The following is a 16784-nucleotide window of genomic DNA, read 5'->3' on the forward strand; positions in this document are numbered from 1 at the left end:
GGAGAGTCAGAGCCGCTGTTTAAGTGCCCGCCAGCGAGCAGCTGACCCTTTTAAACAGGCCGGTGCCAGCTCTGGATAATTAATCCTGAAGGTGAGCGTGCCGCCCCCGCTGGGTAATGGAGGAGCCGTCGCTGCACTTTGAATAAACGACAGCAGGGCAAAGTCGGCACGCGCTGTGAGAAGAAGAAAAAAAAAGATATTCTTCCTGACAAGTGAAGTTGGCTATCTGCAAGCTCTTCCATGCGACTGCAGATCCTGATAGAGATCAGATATGCATTGTTGGAAAGATTACTAAGGCTGTTTCGTAGAGAGGAAGCAGTAACATTGGCAGGGTTTTTTTTGGTGAAATATAGATAGTCTAAATCACACAGAGCCACGACATTGACTACTGCCCCTATTCATTCCTGGTTTCACTGGAAATAAAACGACCCTGAATATAAGGGTCTGCTTGACCAAGCCCAAGCCTCTCTCTCTTTCAGGCTCTCTGTTACTCTGACGCTGTCTCTAAGAGTAAGCCTGTTCTGCGAGTGTAAAGTTGGTTGGTAATGTGTCAGCTTCTCTGAGCAGTGCTGCACACAAGGGATTAGCAAGGGAAGACTAGCGAGGAGGAAAGAACGGCTGCATCAGGTGATGGGGACAGGACTCCCAGAATGCTGTGAGAGCCACAGTGCACCCCCGAGCCCCTGAGACTGGAGAACTCAACCCGGGCCCCCCCCTGGGCCGCCCATTACCATCACAACATTCTAAAGAGAAGTGATGAATTCTGCTGTGCTGTTTCAAATGTAGACAGTGTGTACACAGACAGACAGAGGGTAGCATTTATACCGAAAATCATTTTTAGGGGCTCATGACTTATGATAGTTTCAGATAGATATATTTTATTCATTACTAATCTTGCACTACTGCCTTCTATAATAACAGAATGATCAGATGGGTCAGCTATGAAATAATGTTGGAATCTTGACCCTGTATCGTGAGCTAATTGAAGGCATGCTGAGTAATTATGTTATGGAATTGGTGTCAGACAGGAACATTCATCAAAGTTAGTGGCTATAGGAATACGCAGGGCTGTTCTTCCATCTCCTTGCATTGGGAACTGGACTAACACACTGCTAATTCCAGGGAGCTCTGCATTGCAAACAGGGTAGCAAGTGCAGCCCGGGCTGCCATGGCCCAGCTGAAATGCAATCCCCTCAAACTGGGTCGACTGGGAAATGACTGGCTGCCTCCTCGGGTCCTGTTGGCAGCAGAATGGATCAGAGGAGCGCGGCGGTGAGGGGGAGATGAAGTCAGGAATGCAAACGAAGCTGAGCGCCCAAACTTCTCCCCTGCCTTTGTATTTACACTCTGAAGAACATGATCAAATATTTAGCGTTACGGGCTCTGCCTTGTCAGGAACAATATGTCTGGCAGAGATGTACTGATGAGTCACAGACAGAGTGAGAAAGAGAGAGAGAGAAAGAGAGAGAGAGAGAGAGAGAGAGAGAGAGAGAGAGACAAGATAGAGGAAGAGTGGGATTATTAAAGCATATGAATGAATAGAAGGCTGATTCAATCCAGGGTGAGTCCCAGTGCTGTAAAATGCTCTAAAAATCAGGCTTATCCCGATGGGGGGAAGTTCATCAAATGTTTCTGACAATCCTGCAAAACATCCTCAGGCCTCCCGTCGATCTGACTCCCAACTGATGGCCTGTACAATTTCATATACTAGTTCTGCACCACATCACACAGCCCCTTGATGGAATGGCATTGATGTGTGGTAGCTCCAGAGTGCTGGATTACAGGGTACAGGCATAAGGTGGTTGCCATAGGTTAAAGAAGTCTCTGTCAGCCCCAGCTCATCCACAGTGTACACTTTAGTGCCACAAGCTACTTATTTTATTCATCTGTCTGCTGTTGTATTCAGATATTTAAAAAATGCCAACTGGCAGAGAGAGAGCCGTGACAAAGAGACAGTCACAGGGAACTGCAAATGTCTTTGAAGCCTCATATCCTGAAAGCTCTTATCCAAATTACTCTTTGATGTTTTCAGAAAGTGAAAAAAAAAAACCCACTGGTGTTACTTATTCCTGATCGAACTGGAGTGAAAAAAAAAACCAAAAAAAACAACACGCTGTTGTTTCTTCTTCCCTTTGGAACGGGAATTGCGTTATTAACTGCTGATTTGAGTAAAAAGCTTTGAGGATGCGGAGCAGGGATTTTGGTTTCTTGTTGTGCGTTTAGATCATGAGAAGTGAAGGCCAGTCATAGACTCCCAGAAACCTGTCCTGGATCTTCAGAAAAACACATTGTTACACTTTGAGGGGTTTGTTTTTTTCTTCCTTTGACACACAAAGACCGGCATCTTGAGCGCGCTTGTGTCTAACTGCACAGGTTAATTAGTAGGGTCACAAGGATGCAGATTAATGAGACAATTTGCTTCACAAACTCATAACTTTGCTAATGAACTCGGCACATTGATTAGCTCCTTTCTGACGTTTTGTTATTCAGTTCCTAACGAGGAGCAGTCAGCCTCTCATCACTGCTGCTGGCAGAGACGAGGCAGCAGCCTGCCTTAATGTCAGCCCGTTTCATTATGCAAGGCCCCTTATTAACTATAGCAAGCAGCAGCTCTCTCAGTCATCTCACAATCACAACGAACCTGGCTGACTTCTTCGCAGCCTTACCAATGTATCTCTGAAGCTAAGCAGAATCAGCCCTGGTTAGTGTGTGGATGGGAGACCTTCACCAAACTCCAGGAGTTACACAGTGTAGAGGAAACTGATGATCAGCTAATGCCCCAGTCTGGTGTTAGTACAGAGGGTCCTTACTCACTCTCCAACACAGGAATTCAATTCAAATGGATTTCATTTATATAGTGCCTTTCATACCACAGTATCTCAGAGTGTTTTATGTGTTGGTTAAAACAGAAAGAAATAATAATATCAATCAATTGAAGAAAATGAATATAGTTGATAAAACACAAAAATAAGCAGATGAAAACAATTCTGCTTGCAAGTCAGGTTAAAAGGCTAAACTACTGACTGAAGCACAATCTGGGGGTGTTAGCAGACCTTAAAGTGTGCAGAATCTCTCTCAAGTAATTCAGTGCCAAGTCACTGAGCAATCTATTGAGTGTGCCATCAGTTTCAGCAGTGACATCACGTCTGTCCTATTTGTTAACCTTTCCAGCAACTTGAAGTTGACATGTTTGGAGATTTCCTTTTGTTATTATTATTATTTTTTTTTTTTTTAAAGCGTTCAAATGGATTGGCACGCTAGACTCAGGGTACAATGCACTCACAGATTTTGGGATGCTGTTGATTCATGTGCTGTTTCTGCTCGCTCCCTCCTCTCTCCAGCAGCATGTAAAACAGCTTGACAGCGCTCCTGGTTTCCCCCTGCTTTACAAAGTGCTTTTGTGCTCAATTCCTGGAAGGGTGATTAGATTTAACATATCTGTTTTCTCAACACCCGCTCTCTCAGTCACTGGTTCAGAAGTCCTATCAATTCCTCTAATCCACCAGGGGAATCAGCAGCCTGTGCTTCCCTCTATTGAATACTGTTAACTAATTAGTCATTTTACACAGGATCTGTAATCCTAGAGCAATCCGTCATCAGAGGCCACGCTTCCTCCACCGCTCAGCTCAGTGGCAATGCGATGCTCGCCAGGCGGTTCTTGTAAAATGCTTTTTCTTTTTTTTAAATGAACAAATAAATATCTGGATATACTCATAAATAAATAATAACATGCATGTAATCCATCCCTTATCTTCATCTGTCCAGTGTGTGGATAGAGAGAGAGACGAGAGGGATTTATCGTCAGCATTGCAGTAATAATGACAGTCAGACAGGCTGGATTTAAGTGTTCCAGTGCTGTTTGTCCTATTTCAGTCAGACAGTCCTTCAGACCCCAGCAACGTCAGTCCATCTGTTCTGAGAGAATGAACTAAGGCAGACAGACAGAGCCCTTTCGATCCATGCACAGTCTAACATTGTTCTGAGAGATTAAACACAGACAGACAGAGCCCTGTAGATTGCGGCGCTGCGAGTCCTTCAGCTTTAACTCTGGGTTTCTACTGTAGTCTGTGAAGCCCATGAGACCCTCCTCCATATAGAAACTACCATTAGATCATTAAAGCAGCAACACTAACAGTTTGCTCACTGGAGTGAAAGGCGCTTACACTATGCTGTGTTTTTTTATGGACAAACGCAGACAGATTCTTCTCTGGAGAGAATGTTGAAACCTGGCCCCTGACCTGCAAAAAGCAATTTAAAAAATGCATAATAAACACACACAAGTAAGCAGTGGAGAGAGGTCAATCCGATCAGGACAATGAGCACTTCTCCCAGAGCCTGCATCAGCACACAGCAGCTCGATAAGCAATCCTGTCCCCAGATCCCAGACCTGCTCTCTCATGCACCGAGTCTCTCTGTGCAGTGCTGAGGTTCCTGGAATTGCAACGTTTGCAGAAAGCCCCCGGGAAGCTCAACTCCTGCTGCAAGCTGCTATGAGGAATCGCACCTGCAGGCAAGCGTGCAAAGTATTGTGACAAGCAACAGACCTCCTACAGTGGTCGAAATCACACCACCCTGAAATGTCTAAAATGTTCTATGGCCACATTGCTCAATGATTACAATGTGGCCACAGAATGTGATGTTACAGGTGTAAGAAACAGGAGTCTGGGGCTATCTACTTGTAATATGAGGGGGTTTGAATGGAGGCCCTCCCACTCCGGATGGTGCATGGCCAATTGTGCGCCACCCCCTGAGAGCTCCCGCCCATGGTCGGCAGTGGAATAGCCTGGACTTGAACCAGTGATCTCCAGGTTCCAGGGCACAACCTGCACTCCATGCAGAGTGCCTTTGCCGACACACCACTTGGGAGCCCCCTTTGACTTTCCTTCTAATTTACGATTCTCTGTGTAAAGTCACTGATGAGTCATTCGCAGAACAAGTGATTTAGTGTTTTTCTTGAGTCTTCATTACAATAAAAACGCACTGCCCTTTCTTCCTTTGGTCACATAAATCTTCATGCGGAACACATGTACAGGGTCTAATGCCTTTGTTATAGGTACGTAATTATTACTCACACCCGACTGAAAACCAAGAAATCCGATATTAGTAAAGGCTGGCTTGCTGTCTTGCTGGTTTGCTGGTGCACAGAGTCTGGGATGGCGTCCAGGGTATCCAGCCACCCACATATTTCTCTTCCTATTACAATCACCCTGGACTGGAGCCCCGCCCCCGAGCCCCTCGACCTCTAGCCCCCAGGCCCCAGCCTCCCCGCCTCCCAAGGGCCTTCCACAGGATAACGAGCTTCTAATACACCCAGATACACACACTGCTCTGTCATGCATTATTAAAGACCATTCTGTCAGACGAATTGTTAATAAGCTGTTGTTTTTACCAAATGAGAGACCCCAGTACTAACACACACTATTAGCACACTCAGACAAACTCTCTCACACACACGTGCTATTAACAGTCTTACAAACTCCCTCTCACACACACCCTTTCTACTTCCTAAAAGGAACGCAGTCTCCACGGAACAGCAAGTTTTTCCCAGATTAGAACAAGTCCTGTTTTCATCTAAATTGGGTTTCACTTTGATCAAATTGATGCGGACATGTTCACATCAGTCACTAGAGGTTGGCTCAGGGGGCGCTGTGTGTTATTACTTGTATATTTAGAAGAGGAGAGCAGGCTGTGTGAGTGTGCATTGGGCAAACTGTGACAGGCATCCCAAATCAGCAGGTAACGCAACTCCAGTTCGATCAGGAATAAGTAACACCAGTGGGTTTTTTTTTTCACTTTCTGAGTTTCTGAATTTGGATAAGAGCTTTCAGGATATGAGGCTTCAAAGATATTTGCAGTTCCCTGTGACTGTCTCTTTGTCACGTATCTCTCTCTCTAGTGGAAATGATTTTGTGGTTTTTAGTTATTTTAACACAGCAGTGAAATAAAAAAAAACACTCTACACAATGCTCCCACCTGACAGACAGACCAGTCAATGCCTGTGTGGCTCTCATCATTCCCTGGCTGATATGAACTATTCACAATCAAGCCTTGACATATACCGGTAAACGCAGTGTAGGGGGAGACTGTGCAACACTGTCATGAAAGGGGCAAACCAACCAGAACAACGGCACAATTTATGAAAGACTGTGCCGATGTCTTCTCTTCCACTGCACGCAACACTGTTTTTTTGAAGTGGTAAAGTTTTTAAAAACACATCAAGCTCGATCACATCGTGCCTCAGGCGTGTGTCAGGAGATTCCAGGGCAGCGATGTGGAAATGCAAGGTGTTATTGTCAGTACAGAGTTTCATTTACGTATTGATTTTCACATGCAAGGCGCTTCATGGGAGGTGTTTGTGCCATGACTGCAATCTTCAATTGAAATAGGAGCTGCTGTAGAACATCGACACAGGGGCACAGCTTAATGAAGTCGTTTTTCAGGAGGGGAGTTTTCAGTGCAAGAAACAACCCAGAAGAATAAATGGACTGCTCCTTCCTGCAGCTGGAGTCGAGTCATTCTAGTTTCAGAACAGTTGCAATAGTCTTATGCGTCCCTTCAGCCTGTGCCGACTAAAACAGGCAGCTGTTTGCGTTGTGTGCCTACCAATTATTAGGGTTTTTTCTTTTTCTTTATTTACTGTTTTTTTTTTCTTTCTATTAAGTGGGTTTGTCTTGTTTGCAAAAAAAGAAAACACAAAACCAACGCAAAAAAAGAAAAACCTATAAAATTATAAAATAATAATGCAAACATGTGGCTGGCTCTGTGCTGCAGTAACAGGTGATGTGAAAGCAGGCTCTTTATTTCCACTGGCTTTGCTGGAGGTTATTCCAAGCTGCTTTAAAAAACAAACAGCAAGTGCACTCCTCATAAAAGAGCTGTTCCCAGAGTCCTGTCTTTATAAAATCATTAACCCTGACCCACACTGCCAGTCCGCTGGGAGTACTCCTCCCTCTGTCCAGGGCATAAAATACCTATCAATTAAATACTGCAAATCGACAGCCAAGGATGCTTCTTACTGAATTATCTCCTCCCTGCAAGATAGAAATTTCACCACCTCCACACGAAGTCAGCGTTTTATCTGAATGCATTAAAATTAATTCACATCTGTTACAGTGCACTGTGGCAACGATATGAGTCTGTGTGTGCGAGTGTGTGCGTACGTGCGTGTGCGTGCGATTTCAGGGTTCACCAGCCTGCTAACCGTCAATGTGATCTTCAGGAACTGAGCATTTCAAATTGGGTAGCTAACCGTGGATCCAAATGATTACAAATAAATAAACAAAATGAATCCATAATAATACAAATGTACATCACTTATACAACGCTACACATACCCTACACACAAGGAAGGAACTTGAATTGCTATTAAACCTCTCTGCACACGATGAGATCCATAGACAGCGTACAATAATAATAATAATAATAGCCTCTTCTCTGCATTGCAGGTGGAGCAGAGGGTGCAGATGCACATTGCTTGGCTCTCTCTCCAAGCCCCTGACCTCACCACCTCAGAGTCTAAAGCAGCCAATCAAACTCAGCCTCTCCATTCCCATGGCTCTGCCTACCTGCTACTTCAAGGCTGGCAAGCTTAAAACCCCAATAAGGAAGCTTCCTGTTTGTTGTGTTTTTTCTACCAAAAGAATATTCTTGCTTTTTTTATATACCCATTAAAAAAATCATTTATCTGATGGAATTTTAAATGGAGGTCCTGCCTCTGCAGCCCTACAGTGACCCAACAGCGCAGAGCCAAAGGCTGGCTCTCTTAAAACAAGGGCAAACCCTCCAGAGAGGAAGGAAACAGTTCTGACGTTTATAACTAGAAAGAAACAGCTTGGAGCAAATAAATGAACTGCTCCTTCCTTCATTGGACTCATTTCATCTGGCTAGTTTTATTCTGGTACCGTTGGTTTTATTCCTCACTCAAAATGTGTCTTTGCTCAAACTCGAAAAAGAGGCAGGGCTTTGGACGGATTTGAAAAGCCTTCAGTCTTCCAAATGCCCTTTCCAACTCGAGTCAAAGTTGCCACCCTGATCCTGATTGGCCATGCTTTTTGATATGCTTTACTAGAACGCTCTGTGCTTCACATTGTGTGCCTGTGCTGTATCATATGCTTTGTTTTCACTGCGGGGAGCTCCTCTCGGGGAGAGCCGGGGAGGCTCATAGGTAGCACTGTCCAGCCTGGATTGTATCTGAGAACGGGATGCTGTTAGAAACTTTACAGTGAAAACAAAGACAAAAGGAAAAGGAAAGAAATGCAGGCTGTTGACAAACACTGCGGGCGAGGAACGAATCTGTGGGCAGCTTTGCTCCTGGGCTCCCCTAAAGCAGTTATGATTGATCTGCCCTCTAACAAGGCAGCGTGATGCTGAAAAGAGCGAGCGGAGAAACACAGTTCATAAACACACATCTCCACAGGCATCCACCACAGCCAGGGCTCCTCTGCTCTTTCTCATTTTTTTTAAAAATTATATTTAGTGTGTCCAATTATTTCCGATTTTCTCCCAATTTGGAATGCATAATCGCTTTTCCCCTCACCGCAGCAATTCACCCCATGGCTCAGGAGATCCGAAGGTTCAGTGCGCGTCCTCCGATCCCACGACCAAGCCAGCTTCCTTTTTGATCCAGGAACTGTCAGTGAGCGACTGACATCTGGAGGACAAAGGCCAGCCCTGCCAGTGTCTTCCTTTGAGCTCGCTAGGCGCCTGGTAAAGCGACGCTCCCTTCGGAGTCCCCAGCGAAGGCCAGCCCAGGACGTGAACCTGCGCTGTGTGACTCGCCCCTCGCACCACACGAGTCACTCGGGGACCCACCGTTTACTTTAACAGCATTATCTTGTGATAGAGAGTTTAAAGATCAAGATGTCCTGTAGCTCTCTCACAGGAATTGGTGACCTTATAAAAACGCCTCCACTAAGAACGATAGATGTTTTTGGATATCCTCCGCCCTGCCGGCCCCTGCAGCCCCTGTATTCTTCCAGCTATTTAAAAGTGGACCAGTGTGTGTGCAGAAAGTGCACAGGTAAACCTGTCCTCCCCATGTCTCTCTTACCTTGCCCAGGTATATTATTATTATTGATCATTATTTATCCGTGGGGATGCAGAAGGAACAAACCCTTTTTTTGACACCACTCGCTTTCAGCTTGATGGTACACTAGGACAGTTTGTGACAGATCTCTCTCTTTGCTTGCATTCCTTTTTACTTCTCACCTCGTTGTCCTCTCATCCCTTCTAAATATCTTTCTCTTCCTCAATTTGTCTTTCTCTCATCCCTTGATTTTTCTCTCTATTCCAATCATTTATTTTCTTTCTACACCTATTCCTTCAATAGTCTCGCTCTATTTTTCCCCCTCTTTCAAGTCTCCGATTTACTCTCTATCTCTGCCCATTTTCCTCTTTCCCTATCTCACGTCTATCTTTCCCTTTCTCTCTGCCTCTCTCCTTTTTTCCCTCTCTATCCCAATCGTTCATTCTTTCTTTCAACCCCTCTTCCTTGACTCTTTTTCCTGGTCCCTCCTTCCTCTATTTCTGTTTCTCTCTCTACAGAGAATTGGATGAAAGACATTTTCTATATTTAAACACCCCCACAGAGCCTACAACCTGTATGCCTTTTGCTTCACACAATTTAATAGATGGCTGCTTCAAAAGAAATCCTGTAAAACTCAAGGTGAAAGAACTACAGTAGCAATCCACATCTAGTCATCCTGGCTCTGTATCTGATAGAGAGAGAAAGAGAGAGATGCAGAGACAGAACTACAGTACTAATTCATAGCCACTCACCCTGGCTTTGTTTCTGATACAGAGAGAGACGGTAATTATTCTGATGTGAGAACAGCAGCACGGCACTCAGAGCTGCTGAATATATCAGAGTGTCATGAGCTGAGACAGGACCAGTTAAACCACAGTGTTTAAGCAGACTCCCAGTACACTTCACTTGCAGAAACTCCCTTCCATCACACATGTATGTACATGTTATAGTTTAAACTCCATCTTCAGACTGGGAAACTTTGTAACCAATCAGAAGAAGCCATCACAAGGCTGTGTGTGTGCTGAATGAACATGCATCTACGCTTCACCTGCATATTTTTGTCAACAGTTAAAAATGTTAAAATGTCCAACACATGTCTGTCAATGTCAAGCATAAAGAAAGACACCCAGTCCTGAACTCTCCGTCTGTTCCATTCAGCCAGTCAAGCACCCCAGCACTCACTGCTCATGCGTTCAAGGGGGAGCGTGCCCAGTGTCCTACCCTGGAAGAGCGCTGCGTTCTGGATGATGAGGAACTTGAGCTCGCTGCTGGAGGCCTGCATGCTGAGCTCCATGCTCTGCTTGGCTGCTGCCTGGTAGCGCTCCTCCATCTTGCGGGAGCAGCACGTGGGTCCTCTGGGGAGGCACACCTGCAGGTCCGACCCTGAAACCAGCAATCAGAGTGAGAACAGAGGCAGCACCCTGAGAGCATCTACCAGCCCACCCTGGAACCAGCAATCAGAGTGAGAACAGAGGCAGCACCCTGAGAGCATCTACCAGCCCACCCTGGAACCAGCAGTCAGAGTGAGAACAAAGGCAGCACCCTGAGAGCATCTACCAGCCCACCCTGGAACCAGCAATCAGAGTGAGAACAGAGGCAGCACCCTGAGAGCATCTACCAGTGGAAAAGAACAGTGGAAGCATGGCAAAGCAAACAGCAGCTAAACATTGTAAAGCACAGAGAGGCAGGATAAAGCAGAACTGATCTTCGGTATTTTACTAATTCAACCGAATGCCGTGGATTAGAGAACGAGGTTTTGTTAAGGACTGTAGATTCTTCTGCTAAACCCCATTCACCATACCCACAGTGGTGCACTGCCCATTTGCCTGTCTCAAAGTCCATATTAAATTTTTATTTGCAGGATGTACCAAATAACAAAACCGAGCCTGCATTTGACCATGTAGCCGCGTTCCATGTTGCTATGACACATCACTCACCCTGCTAGCGATGCAAAGGTCATGTACCCAGAGAGATAACGGGATTCGCAGGAATCATTTGTGGCAGCAAATACAAGCCATTAAGCTGGATAATTAACTGACAAGAATGTCGCCATTAGATATAAATACATGTCACTGTAAACTGCAGAGAATCGATTCAACATGAGCCTAGAAGATGCTTTCTTGGCAAGATCAAGCCCAACAAAGCACCAAGGTTCAAGTCCTCAAACCCCCCTGACATGCTTGAATGCTACAAAATACAATCAGAAATGCAGAATTGTAAATGAAAATGCCAGCAAACTAACAAAGAGCACTAAAAGGCAGCTTGTATTAAAAACACTAGTATTCCATTCCCATCTGTTATTTTTATCAGTATCTGTAGTGAGAAGAGACTGGGAGTACAAGAAAGCAAGGCTTTCGGAATAAAAACAAAAACACTTTGGTCCCTGACTGCAGTGGAAAAATGAACTTGTGTCAGACACCAGGAAATCATCCTAGCAATTACACAGCGCAGTCAAGGCTAGAAACAGCCTCCTGCTGTTAGCGGAATGATTCAACAATATGTCCGGCTGCTCTAGGAGCCGAGCGGGGAACGAGAGCGTCTCCCAGTGTACCGACTGTCAGTTTAAATAATTAACCCGACAGGCAGAATCGACACACGGGCGATAGATGGTGGAGTAAACAACACTGTGGGATTTCCCAGGGCTGTCACATCTGTACAACAGTCATGAAGGATAAACTGCAGACCCCTGTGCTGTAGTGAATTTGTACCACGCTCCTAAACCCACTGATTAGTTATGAGAACGCCTGCTCTGGGCGAGTGGGGTTCCATTTCAGCTCCTTGCCGTTATAAGAACGTACCCTGGCAAACGTACATGGTAATTTAGCAGCTTTCAAATGCTGACCATTCTTTTTACCATGGTCTCTCTGCTTTTTAATATCACTTACCGTACCTCCCTGCGCTATACAATTACAAAAGTACAATTACGGTTGCAAGAAACATCCCAGTCTCGTTTTTTTTGTTATCCAGTACTTTTTAAGCCCGCTCTGAGGCCAGCAGCCTTTATACACTGAACCCCAGCCTGGGTCTGCTATGGCACAAGTTAAGGTCGAGGGGAACCCAAACGTGTCTCATCGTGAAAGCATGGCAAAGTGTAATAAAGCACTGCAAAGTGTTGTAAATGTTGTTATTGTAAATTAATGAGCATGGAAAACTAGGGGAACCCTAAGGGTAACCCTATGGTGGGGAAGAACTGCTTCATATAGTATAAACTCTAAACTGAGTTCAGCGTTCTGAGATCTTAAGATTGTGGCACATTAAGCTAAACGAGCAAAAGCCTTCCGGTTTCATTTCAGTTCTTTCGATTACTGCTGGATGGTGTTTTCAATCAGGCGGAGTGTTTTCAGGTTCTCCAGTATTGAGTTACAATCCCTGTGTGTACTTCACGAAGAACACTAACTGAAATAATTTTCATAATCAATATGCACAGAAAGGTAGACAGCCCCAGAACACTGCTGTACATCGTTTATTGTTAATCACCTCCCATATTCTCTGCACGTTGCCCATTGCGTTTAAACAGATAGCTTAATATCTGGAATCAATACTACAGGGAGGAATGCATGAAAGAGAGAAGATGGGGCTAATTTCAGGTAATGGAAGAAAACAAGAAGTCGATATCATCATCTTAAAGGGAGAGGCAGAGACTGAAAAACTAGCAACAGGAATCACTGGCTCTGATAAAGACTGACACTTTCATCTTCTTGTCTATCCACCTGCGATGACAGATGCATTTCATGAATGCTGCAGAAGAAAGAAAAGCACTCTGGGTAACTTGTTCACGGCTGCCCTGAAAAGAAAAAAAGCACAGCGATCTGGGGAAAAGGGTTTATTACCAGCTTCTCCAGCGAATGCAAGGTGGGAACCTGTTCTGTAAAACGGATTTTCACCTCATTCGACAACCAGATTATTAAAAAACTGAGATGAAAAAGGTGTGATGATCTGATGAGGTTTTTGCATGCTGTCTTGCCCAAGAGAACAGACGTGAACCTATGATCTGATAGTGAGGGTAGTCTTGCACTGTGTTTAAGAACAGCCTTAAGATTGATGGGTTATAAATACACTGTTGAAGGTACCTGTTGAAATTACACTGCCCTCCATTAAGAGCTTGCTATAAAAACAACAGCACCAGCAAGCAGCCCCTCTGTGATCCTGCCTCTCTTCAATCAAACAGTTAGACGAGGGAAACTGTCAGAAGATCATTGGATTTTTCTTTTCTTAATACGGTCACATTTCCAAAGCTGCTTTTGCCACCGGTAATTATTTTCTGGTATTCTGCCAGACTTATTTGCATCATAAACAGGCCTGATAATAAAGTGTGTTCCACTGAGCTGCCAGGCCCACAGCCCTCCCGCGTCTTCCAATGCATCAGGAGTGCAGACTTTACAACCCCCTCAAGATGCGAGCCCGCTTCAGCACACGCCTCGAAGCTCAATACTGCAGACTGATCTCCGAGCAACGGTCCTGACCGAGAGGCACGGTTATGCATTTAGTTTTTTTTTTTCTAGAGCCCTTTAAAAGTTTATTATAGAAATTTAGCAAAAGTGCTTTTTTCCCGGGCTTATGCCAAAACCACACGGTTATCCTTTTTATAGAATTGCCTGTGAATCACCATGCCTTTACTGTGCTTCACACCACTTCCCAATCGTTCTTCTCTCACGGCCCCCCCAAAGTCATATATTGACTGAGGAGCCCACTCAAAAAACCAAGGAAATGTCAGTGTGTTCCAATCCCTGAGTTTTGTTTTTTAAAAGGCACATACTGTTAGCGCGGGGAATGAAGAATATACAGTAAATGCACAGTAGAGCTTAAGGCAGTTCTGCATTGAAAATGAATCCAAGCACCAAACAGCAACGTTCATGCAAATTATTATTATTCTTTATTCCATTCTCTTTCTTCAAACAGTATCTCTGCACCAGTGCCCACAGCTCCACTCTCCTGTCCTCCACAGTAAAGCACAGCTCCTGGCTATAGTTTTCTAGGCCTGGATATCTCAGATGTTGCTGAAGACAAGGACAGAGGACAGTTTGGAAAGGGAAAGCTTGCTACTACTGTCACTATTTCTTCACAAGCACGCCCTCAAATTAAAAACGGATTTTACGAAGAAACCAGAACGAGAGGGACAAAGAGAAAGACGGACACACAAGGAGACTCTCCAGACAGAGAGACAGGGGAATAAGTAACTATAAGGAAGAGAGAGGGACAGAGAAGGAAGAGATTCAGAAGGGTCACGGAGAGACACGTTTGCACGGCGTGTACAGAACTGTGCTGAACCCCAGAGTCTGAAATCCAATCAGGGGGCTTGACAGGAGTGTTATCGTACCACCGATTCCCAGTTTCCAATTACAGTTAAGAACGTCCAGATTCATTTGCCAGACACGGCTGAACCCAACTGCAAAACTGGTTCAAGAAGACAGCGCTACAGGAATGAATTGTGAAGCCACACGCTGTTCACTGAGACACTGAATGAAAACCCTCCAGCAGCACTGCACTGGTTACTGACTGGACAGGACTGGATCAAGTAGTGTTGTAACTGGCTTATATTGTGCTGAGCTTCATATAGAGGTTCTGCACACACACACACATTCTAACATGAAGGAGCAGAATGAAGCAGTGTGACTAATCAGAAGAGCACTCACTGTCTTAACATGCCATCACAGTACATAGATTTCCACAGCATTATTTATGCAAAATAGCCAATTAAGTTTCCCATGCTTGACAGCTTGTTGAATTGAATAATGCACTCAACTAGCTATATATATATAACTGATATTTCTTAACCATCATATTCCGGGCTGGTATTTTCTGACCCAACTGTTCTCATTAATGATCCAGATTTGAACATTTCCAACTTCCTTCAATGCAATGTGTTTCTGTTCATCTTTCAGCATTCTCAGCTCCTCCTAAGATTCTGATTCTAGCAGGAAGCTCAAAGGTAGAATCTGGTTAGAAATCTGAAGCAGGGGTCTATTGGAAACATTCTGCTTTCACTCTTCATCTGCTATTACAATAGAGCCAAGAGTAGTTCAGTAAAGGAGTGGTTATGGTTTCATGTGTGTTCAGTCTGCAGTATTAAATCCTCACAGACTCTACATTGCAGTTCTTTGTTTTCAGAGCCCTATTTAGAAACAAACGACACACGTTGCAGTACACAGACGTGCTCTTGAGAATGCCAACACAATAGACGTTGCAAATGTCCTTTTCTGAATGCCTACAAGGTTTTCACTCAAAACAAAAACTTTTTTGTTCCTCCCTTTGTTATAAATTTACTAAGAAACAACTCAAGTGCAAAGAGGAAATAAATAACGAGCTTCCGAGTTAGTTCATTAGTAATTCTTCGAAGATATATATATATATATATATATATATATATATATATATATATATTATATATATATATATATATATGAGATTGTAAAATACGCACGAAAATAATACATATACGATACTGGCACGCAGCAGAATCCTCAGGAACTGCATCCGAATGGCAGTAAATGGATTATCAAACAGTGTAAATACTAAACACAGTGGATTAATGGACTATACCGAACAGCTCAATATACATACCTGAGACGGGCTTCTCGGGTGCCCACTTCACCCCTGGGTGCAGGAGCTGAAAGGACGAGCGCACCTCGTGGCAGCTGGTTACCTGCCCGCTGGACTGCGTGAGCTGGAGTAGCCATAGCAATAACACACCTGGAGCCCGGGTACCTACCATGGCACTCCGAACGCAGAGTCACCACCGCGTCGGTGAGCGGCAAGAAGAGTTGTGTACAGACACGGCACACTCCTGAACCACAAATCTGTCTAAAACCCGTACACAATCGGAGTAAATTGAGGCTCTGTTTAATTTTCAGGAAGCGGCTTCATTAGTAATAGGTCAGGTATTAGTAACGCAAATAACTATAATTAATCTCTAAAAAAAAGAAAAACTAAAAAAAAAACAGCTTGCTTTAAAAACTTTTCTCAGATCCCTCTCTGTGGCTGCATATTTGCACTGTTGTTTCAAACAAATAATGCGCTTACGGCGTTAGTTGCACACGTCGGGCTCCCTGTAATGCACTGTTAAAGTCGCTTGTTTTAAAGCGGCTGAGAACAAGTGGTTTGCAATTGCGTTGAGAGTCGTTCTCAGCAGAGCTCTCTGCTCGGCTGCCAGCGGCGATGCTGCTCACTGCTGAGCGAACCTGCTTTATATCACAGTGCGGGCAGACGGGATGCGCGTTCCCGAACCTGGGGTGGAGTGACAATGGGATCCCTCACTCTGTGTGTGTGTGTGTATCTCAGCTGTATCAGTGCTTATTAGTATTAGTATATTTATAATGCAGGGGTGTCCAATCGCGTTCCCGGAGAGCTATTCCACTCAACGTTTAACAAGTAAAAACGAGACAATGAACGCCTTCAGGGTCTGCTCTGGCTCCAGGTTTAATTGGTTCAATTAAATAATTTAGAACAGGGTTGAAACAAAGACCAGGAGTGGACTCACCAACTTTGGCCACCTTGTTCTAACACATGCTGGAAGTGAACTGCAGACCGCAGCGTGTCCATTACAGTCCCACTGGACGGACCCCAAATGCAGCCACTGTCGAATGAGCATCCTCTATATTCTAACCTTATCAGTGGAATGAGGTTCAGAGCACAATCCTTACCATTCTTCTTTGTGTAAAACATGGCACACTCTGCTTTCCAATATAATTGATAATATAGGCATACGCGTGTTATAAACTGCTTGTAAACGTGCCGCAGTATATGCGCCGACTACAATTAC

At 44.5% G+C, this 16784-nt stretch overlaps 1 protein-coding gene across 1 annotated transcript in view; it reads right to left on the reverse strand.

Moving 5' to 3' along the window:
- LOC121295366 (glypican-3-like) overlaps positions 1-16190 on the reverse strand; it is a 58824-nt gene extending 42634 nt beyond the window's left edge. The window contains exons 1-2 of the mRNA XM_041219886.1: positions 15587-16190; positions 10247-10408 (exon numbers count right to left, since the gene is read on the reverse strand). Of these exons, the coding sequence (XP_041075820.1) occupies positions 10247-10408; positions 15587-15737 (313 nt within the window). The 5' untranslated portion in view covers positions 15738-16190. The remainder of the gene's footprint in view (positions 1-10246; positions 10409-15586) is intronic.
- Between the last annotated feature and the right edge of the window lie 594 nt (positions 16191-16784).

The sequence above is a fragment of the Polyodon spathula genome, chromosome 20, assembly GCF_017654505.1.
Source record: "Polyodon spathula isolate WHYD16114869_AA chromosome 20, ASM1765450v1, whole genome shotgun sequence".
NCBI lineage: Eukaryota > Metazoa > Chordata > Actinopteri > Acipenseriformes > Polyodontidae > Polyodon > Polyodon spathula.